The 9,285-nt window shown below is 39.5% G+C and overlaps 1 protein-coding gene across 6 annotated transcripts in view; it reads left to right on the top strand.

Moving 5' to 3' along the window:
* The window catches only part of osbpl6 (oxysterol binding protein-like 6), a 78,297-nt gene that overhangs the window by 34,579 nt on the left and 34,433 nt on the right, over positions 1 to 9,285 (top strand). For 4 of the 6 annotated variants that reach the window (XM_082176080.1, XM_082176084.1, XM_082176082.1 and 1 more), the window contains exons 7-8: positions 130 to 241; positions 8,466 to 8,569. In XM_082176080.1, coding sequence (XP_082032206.1) covers positions 130 to 241; positions 8,466 to 8,569 — 216 coding nt within the window. The remainder of the gene's footprint in view (positions 1 to 129; positions 242 to 8,465; positions 8,570 to 9,285) is intronic. The other 2 variants (XM_082176081.1, XM_082176083.1) reach the window with 1 other exon arrangement.

The following is a 9,285-nucleotide window of genomic DNA, read 5'->3' as shown; positions in this document are numbered from 1 at the left end:
GACTTTAAAAGCAACAGAAAATTAAGTTGAGCTTCATTCAGACAGCTAAACGTGTGTGTATTTATGTGCCCGGTCTACTGTACCTGTCTGTAAATGTGTGTGTGTGTGTGTGTGTGTGTGTGTGTTCAGCAGGGTAAACCCAGCAGTCTGCCCTGGCACCTGCCCCCGTCCTGCAGTAATGGACAGAGTAAAGTGGCGGCCTGGTTAAAGGAGTCAGAGGAGATGGACAAGTGTGCAGAGGGTAACACACAATTCATTCTGAATAATTAGGGTTTCATTATATGGCTCATCTCACTAAACCTGTCAAGAAGATGTGTCACATTTTACCACAAAATAAATAAATGCAAATATTTTTTTATTGCATATAATTATAATTTGTAGTGGTGGGCCGTTATCGGCGTTAACGTGCTGCGTTAACGCGAGACTCTTATCGCGCGATAAAAAAAATATCGCCGTTAATCTATTCTCCAAGTTGGGTTGGGAGATGGCTCTATATACTACACAAGCTATGATGACGCAATCTACCCGCGGCCGCGAGGTAAACCCGGCTGCAACGCATATTCGTCGTCATCTTAAGTAAACACGGCTGAAAGTGAAAGCTGGTGAAAAAGATCGGTGCAACATCCATTATTTGGACTTGGTTCGGGTTTAAGCCGTCAGACGAGCAGCAGCAAACTATATACAGAGTGTGTGGGGTAACAGTTCGGTAAGTTAACACACGACTAATCCGTTCGACCACCTCAAATTCAAAACGAAACATGATATCACTGAATACCAGCGCGCGCGAATTATTCCCATTCCAATATATCTTAGTGGTGTAGCACATAATCTCGATTTTAAGAATCGTTGTTGTGTTTCTTTTTAACTGAAAAGACATCAGTTAGACAACAATATTCTAATTTTAAATTTGGGGTTTCATAAACTCCAAGCCATAATAAACATTAGACCTACTTAAGTCTCTGCAGCTAGTGTACTTAAATTTTATTTATCTGCAAAATGATGTTGTATACTTACAGTTTTGCACAATATATGTTCTCAAAACTACATACACCCTTTAAAAAAAAATACATTTAGCAGTTGTTTAGCATGGGTCTGTGTAATCTGTTCTGAAATGGTTTTATTATAATATACTGTATATCGTTATCGCAAGAGGCTGCAATGTATATCACAATATAGATTTTAGGCCATATCGCCCATCCCTAATTGATAGCCTATAGTAGTTGATAATAACATAGGCCTACCTAATGTTGCCTACGGACGGTAACAGTACAGTAGTAACCTTTTACAGTCTATGAGTAGAACAGCTTTCTCAAGCAGTTTGTGATGCATTTTGGAAACAGGAGATGAGCCCCTGGTCTAATGCGCCACCTGGCTTGAGAAACCCGTTTTCAAAGACTTACTTTTATAGTCATTATTTGGGTAGCACACATATTCTGAATGCCTTCGGCAGAATTCAAATGAGCCATTTTAATCTAGATTAATCTAGATTAATTTCAAGATTAATCTAGATTAATCTTGATTAAAAAAATTAATCTATGCCCACCTCTAATAATTTGTATGTTGTATATAATTATTAATACATTTAGAGCTGCAAGTTTAATTGTAAAAATCAATTCAAACACCCACTTGATTTTATTCCTTAATGACAGTGATTCAGATCTGTGTTTATTAAAGGGTTAGTTCACCCAAAAATGAAAGTTCTGTCAGTAATTTACAGACTCAAGTCTAATGCGCATGCGTCGCGTCTGAACGCGTTGTTGTTTTTGGAGCTCTATCGCTTTGATTTATAATTCTTGATTTTTCTCTTTAAACTCACTTACAACTAGGGGTTGCACGACTACTGATTTCTGCGAGTCGATTCCTTATCAAAACAATACTCGAGTTACTCGACTACTCGTGGTTCATGCTACTTTAAATGAAAAGACATGAAATAGCTAGATCTTATCAATAAACATTTATTAATTCATAGCCTAATGCAACAATTACATAAGTAAACTCTCAAAACATTATAATTATGACATTTCATTTTTAAATTTTCATGTAACAGTCTAAAGCCAAATAAATAGCCGTTCTTGCCTTTCATTTCAGACGTCTGCTTCTAGGGGCCGTTCACATATCGCGTCTTTTTCGCGCTCAAGGTCGTTATTTCAAATGTAGGCGCGGCGAGCGCGCTCATATGGAAACAACGTGGTGCGCTAGTTTTTCCAGGCGGGTTTTTCCTTCTCATCTCCAGAAATATATCTAGTAGTAAAGCTAATGCAAGGGCTAGAAATCAATTAATCCTTTGCTGATACTTCTTCATCGTCATCATGGAGAGCGCAGTTCACTCACGGTTGCATAGCACCGACAGACGCCATGGGAGCGCGAGCGCTTGTAGGAGACAGCGGCCGCGCTTTCCACACGTTTTTAGACGCAATATGTGAACGGCCTCTTGCAGAGTTGGCCAATTACAATATTTTTGTCATCCTTGATGAAATACTTCCACACATCTGACGTGTTGCGTCTGTTGGTGACGTTCGCCATTTTTAATTCATTTATGGTTAATGGACGCTCGAGTAGTCGATTGTTTCCGACAGCGTCGACTAGTGGTTGAAGTAGTCGATCTATCGACTACTCGACTAGTCTATGCAAGCCCTACTTACAACGAACATTTTCTACTTTTCCTCACTGAGAAGCACTACTGCTCAAACCTCATAGTTACAACGCGGATTGTTGAGCAGACGCCGGATACTCTTAAAGGTTACGTCCGTGGATCACGGCTGAACGCGTCTTCTCCACACTCACTTACAAACAAACATTTTTCTGCCTATCGTGCGTCTACTCTACACCCCTACCACTAAAAAATAAAACGGATTATATCCAAGACTTCAGTCATAAATTAGTATTAATATTGATAGCATCACTGGTAGCTTCGTTGCTAACTCACTGTCCATCTGTTAAAATGGCGAATATATCAGATGTAAGTAGTCTACCGCTTGGTGCAGGTGAGGACACATTTGAGCTGCACGCACTGCAGTCTGAGCTGGAAGCTGTTGAGAAACAGATCCACAACCTTTTATTGAGACAGGCCGAGCTGAGAGACCGGTGTTTGGCTCTTGAAACATCACGCGCCGATGCACACAAATCAGTGTTTAACGTTACTAACCCGCTGACTCCGACCGCGTCTACTCCGTGCGTTCCTCAGCATCGGTCACGATCAGCCATGGTCTCGCTCAATCCGGCTCCAACACGCCACCACGAAGCCTGGGTGGTTCCGCAGCGGAAGACGCGAGTCAGGTTTAGACCAAGACTTTCTCCGACCCTCCCGGTTTTCGAGTTATCCACACAAAACCGCTTCTCCCCTCTTCGCGAAACAGAACGCGATGCTGTGATCATCGGCGATTCCATCGTTCGGCACGTACACGCTACGTTGGGTAAAAGTAAGGTGCACAGTCACTGCTTTCCTGGTGCTCGTGTTTCTGAAATTGCTGCTCGCGTTCCCGAGATCCTGAACGGTGACGAGCGCGTCGGAACTGTGGTTCATATTGTAAATGAAATATTCACAGATAATAGCTTCGATGTACTTTGCCTTACTGAAACCTGGCTTAAACCAAATTATTATTTCGGTCTAAATGAGTCTACTCCATCTGTATACTGTTATAAGCATGAGCCCCGTCTGATTGGTCGTGGCGGCGGTGTTGCAACCATCTATAGAGATATTCTCAATGTTACTCAGAAAACGGGTTATACGTTTATTTCATTTGAAGTACTTGTACTAAATGTTACGCTCTTAGATGTTAGAAAAACATCCCTATTATCTCTAGCCTTGGCTACCGCATATAGACCGCCAGGGCCTTACGCTGATTTCCTAAAAGAGTTTGCAGATTTTCTCTCAGATTAGTCAATGTCGATAAAGCATTAATTGTTGGAGATTTTAACATACACGTAGATAATCCAAATGATGCGTTAGGGGCTGCGTTTACAGATTTATTAAATTCATTTGGGGTCAAGCAAAACGTCACCGGACCAACTCATCGTCTTAATCATACACTCGATTTAATTATATCACATGGAACCGATCCAACCGATATAGATATCATTCCACAAAGTGATGATGTCACTGATCACTACATGGTAACTTGCATATTACGTACTGCTGTAATATGTCATGCGGCGTCGCGTTATCAACCAGGCAGAACAATCCTCCCATCCACCATAGATAATTTCTCAAATTGCTTATCTAATCTGTCTCAGCTGCTGCCTGAACCCAAACAAACAGATGAACTAGAAGAACTAACTAGCACTATGAGCACCATTCTCTCTAGAACATTGGATGTGGTTTCACCTATTAAATTAAAAAAGGTCAGAGAGAAAATTAAAGCACCATGGTACAACAATACTACGCATGTTTTAAAGAGAGAAACGCGTATTTTAGAGCGTAAATGGAAACAAAGTAATTTAGAGGTCTTTAGAATCGCGTGGAAAGACAGTATGTCACGTTATAAAAAGGCCCTAAAAGCGGCCAGGGCTGAGCACCTCCGCAAACTAATAGAAAACAACCAAAACAATCCAAGGTTTTTATTTAACACCGTGGCTAGACTAACAAATAAACAGACGTCACCCGAACAAAATATCCCGTTACAGTTCAATAGTAATGATTTCATGAATCATTATAATTCAGCCTTATAATTCAGCTTCAATTATCACCCCGCAAGAACAATTACAGTGCTTTACAACTATAGAACAAAAAGAGTTAAATAAACTTATCACTTCATCTAAAACAACAACATGTTTATTAGATCCTATACCAACTAAACTACTGAAAGAAGTGTTACCTGTAGTGGAAGAGCCTCTCCTCAATATTATTAACTCGTCTTTATCTTTAGGTCATGTTCCAAGAACATTTAAACTGGCAGTTATAAAACCTCTCATTAAGAAACCACAATTAGATCATAATAATCTAGCAAATTATAGACCCATTTCAAATCTTCCATTTATGTCTAAAATATTAGAAAAAGTGGTGTCCGCTCAACTGGGCTCTTTCTTGCAACAAAATGATATCTATGAAAAGTTTCAGTCTGGATTCAGACCGCATCATAGCACTGAAACTGCGCTCGTTAAAATCACAAATGATTTACTTTTAGCTTCTGACCAAGGCTGTATCTCAATACTAGTTTTACTTGATCTTAGTGCTGCGTTCGATACTATAGATCACACAATACTCTTAGATCGACTACAAAATTATACTGGTGTTCAAGGACAAGAACTAAGCTGGTTCAAATCATACCTATCTGACCGCTACCATTTTGTCTATTTAAATGGAGAAAAATCGATCATAACTCCAGTAAACTATGGAGTGCCGCAGGGATCTGTATTAGGCCCTCTGTTATTTTCAATATATATGATGCCACTTGGAAATATTATAAGGAAACATGGAATTAGTTTCCATTGTTATGCTGATGACACTCAAATATATATTTCATCACGGCCGGATGAAAACGCTACATTTTCCAAATTGACAGAGTGTGTTAAAGATATAAAAGTTTGGATGACGTGTAATTTTCTTTTATTAAATCCAGACAAGACAGAGGTAATACTTATCGGTTCAAAAAACCGCCCACAAAACCTCGCACAATACAACTTTAACATCATAGGATGTCCTGTTACTTTATCCTCTACAGTAAAAGACCTGGGTGTTATACTCGATTGCAACCTGTCTTTTGAAAATCATATTTCATATGTTACAAAAACAGCCTTTTTCCACCTTAGAAACATTGCTAAGCTACGTAATATGCTATCAGTTTCTGATGCAGAAAAGTTAGTTCATGCATTCATGACCTCGAGACTGGATTACTGTAATGCTTTATTAGCTGGTTGTCCTGCATCCTCAATAAACAAGCTACAGTTAGTCCAAAATGCCGCCGCTAGAGTTCTTACAAGATCAAGAAAATATGATCATATAACACCGATTTTATCATCACTGCATTGGTTACCTATAAAGCTCCGTATTAATTATAAGGTATTGCTACTGACTTATAAAGCCCTAAACGGCTTAGCTCCAGTCTATTTAACGGATCTTCTATCACCCTATAATCCATCGCGCTCTTTAAGATCACTAAATTCAAGGCTTTTGGTCATACCTAGGATATCCAGAACCACCAAAGGAGGGAGAGCATTTTCACATTTGGCTCCAAAACTCTGGAATAGTCTTCCTGATACTGTTCGTTGCTCAGACTCGCTCTCCCAGTTTAAAACTAGATTAAAGTCGCATCTCTTCAGCCAGGCATTCATATAATCCCACAGTTCAAACTACAATCCGGCCTCTAGCTCATAAATGCCAGAGGAGAACTGGCCCCCGACTGAGCCTGGGTTCTCCGAAGGTTTTTTTTTCTCCATTAGGTCTCCTGATGGAGTTTTGGGACTCCATTATGTCACTTGATGGAGTTTTTCGGTTCCTTGCCACTGTTGCCTTTGGCTTGCTCAGTTGGGGATATTTTGGGGATATTTAATTTTATTTTGTCAATCAATAAATTCCTCTTGAAACAAACTTTGTTGTATTATTTTAATTTAATACTGTGAAGCTGCTTTGATACAATCTGTATTGTGAAAAGCGCTATACAAATAAACTTGACTTGACTTGACTTAATTACTCTCCCTCATGTTGTTCCAACCCCGTAAGACTTTCGTTCATCTTCGGAACACAAATTAAGATATTTTTGATTAAATCTGAGAGCTGTCTCACTCCTCCATAGGCTGCTATGTTATTGAAACTTGCCGGCCCAGAAAAGTTAGTAAAGACATTGTTAAAATAGTCCAAGTGACTACAGTGGCTCAACCTTAAGTTTATCAAGCGACGAGAATACTTTTTGTGCCTAAAACAAACAAACATAACGACTTTATTCAACTATTCATTTTCTTCTGTGTGGGGCTCTGAGTGAGTTCACGTAGTGTAACAGCACAGCACTTCTGGGTTGTACGTCAGAACATAGGCTCACTATAGGAGGATCTTTGTTGACATCTTTGTACGCATGCGCGAGTGGTTGTGTGGCAACAAAACAAACAGTATTGCGGGCAGTAAAGACGCGACGAGCATTTTCAAGAGAGTTAGCGGGCGAAATCCACAATATATAAGCACTTTAACATCTGAAGACCGGAGGAGGTTTGGAGAGAAGCTCAAAATTTGTATTGGTGACAAAATCGAAGTTATTCAAAGCCCATATGAGATCTGGGATGACAAAAAACGTTGGTCCGACTTGCCCGTGTCTTGGCCACCAATCTGCTGGGGAGACATTTATTCTTATTTAATAGAAACCCCTGGACCCTTCACTCATGAAAGATTAAAGGCTTTCAAAAGTCTGGAGGCCTATGATTATTTTGTTTTTTCGAAAAGTTGGGCCGATCTTTTCTGCCAAACAGAAAGCAGTGATCGTGCTAAAAGCAGAGGTTAGAACAGCCTTTTCTTTTGCTTTTAAGTTTTGCGATCCAGAATAGCCCATTTTGATGTGAGGAACATAGTCTGGGTGCTGTGGATCGCGGTTTGGGACACCTGAATCAGAACGCGAAAACATATGACTCGGTTGATTTGACTCAGTTTTATTATTTTGTTTATTCAATCTTCCATAAATACATAGTCACTAAGACTTAGGCCTACCATGAACAAAATGAGCCTCACAAACTCGATCAGTAACGTTAGCTGCAGGAATCCAGGCTTTCTTCGGAGCGTCCAGGTTCAATCGCCTAATTGCACGCAACCATTTCTTTCGTTTTTCGCGATCCTTTTCGGAGGGAATTCGAAAAAACTTTTTATCAGGCCCCCAACGAGCCGTACTCGACCACACAGCAAGAGTGAACAATCCTCTTCTCTAAATCCTCCTCCAAATGTGCAAAACAATCAAATTAGAGGTATCTAGCGGTGTTTCCTGCCACACGATTCCCATGATGCAACGCGACAAACATAAACAATGACGTCACAAAAGATCCGCCTATTGGCCGACGCTGGTCATGTGTGATGCGTGTGATGCTGGCCAATAGTGAGCCTACGATCTGATGTACAACCTCTGTTTGAAACACACACAAATCCAGAATCCAGAATCGTGCAGCTCAATTTTGATAAGCCCATTTTCTATTTTCACTGTATTGCATAAAAAATAATATATAATTTATACATCATGATACTATTTCTACTTTATACTGATTTTAATAAACTATGAGTGAATCACAAAATAATGAAAACATTCAGATAGATTACAGTAATGAGAATTTAAGGGGAAAAGTACAATGACATTATTTTAATGCTTAATTTGAATTAAAATAATGACAGTGTTAGACATCCTATCAGTACACTAAATTAAGTCATTTTCTTTACAAAAAATATAAATATATATATTTTTTACTTTTGTGCAAGATAGTTCCTGAAGACTGATCCTCTGTGTCTTTACACACACTCCACTGTCTGAGTCTGAACAGTGTGTGTTTGTGTGTTTCAGAGCTCGCCTACTGCCAGTCGAGTCTATTAGAGTTGAATCAACTCCTGCAAAGTCTGGAGATCTTACAAAGGACACAGTCAGCTCCCAATTTCACTGACATGCAGGTACACCCACACACTCATTAGCCCAGTTCTCCGTATTAAACAGCTTCCTTATGGTGTACGAGGATATTTGTTCAGATTGTGTTGCATATTGCAGAGTGTGTTTGTGCATTTACACTGCTAACCCTAATGCACAGGTTTGATATCCTGACACGAATCTGATGTTTTGTCCTGTCTGTCTGAATTCACTTAGCATATATCCAGCTGTGTTAATATCAATACCCTGCTGGACAGTTTGGCACTAGTGTTGCTCAAGCAGTGCTGTGGGTTGTACAAGTAAAGGAATCGCTCATCATAACACACTGTGAATCATACGCTAAATATTGACAAGTTGACTTGTCGGCTAGAGTAGAGTAGTCTTGCAAACCCTTGTAATATTACATTTAACATGCAGATGCAAGATATTTTTCAGACCAAGCCAAGACTTTCTCATATGATGATGAAACATTCAGAATTAAGAATCTATATAATCTTGAATCTCCGATCTGTGCCAGATATCGGATGAAATATGGGAATTTGTTGAGAGTTGTTATATTTGTTGTAAATGCAGCTCTTTATCATAATATATATAGTATTTTTTACATAAGTAAACCTCAAACCAAATTCAACTCCTCAAACACAACATTGTGATTCTTCCTTCAGTTATTTTCACTGATGTCATTCCCATTACTTCTGCATATGAAGACCCAGCCTGCTCGTCACTCATTTACAGCATCTCA

This window comes from Leuciscus leuciscus, assembly GCF_965113295.1.
Source record: "Leuciscus leuciscus genome assembly, chromosome: 7".
Classification (NCBI taxonomy): Eukaryota; Metazoa; Chordata; class Actinopteri; order Cypriniformes; family Leuciscidae; genus Leuciscus; species Leuciscus leuciscus.
The sequence above is the reverse complement of the archived record's forward strand: the minus strand, read 5'-3'. Positions and strand labels throughout refer to the sequence as shown.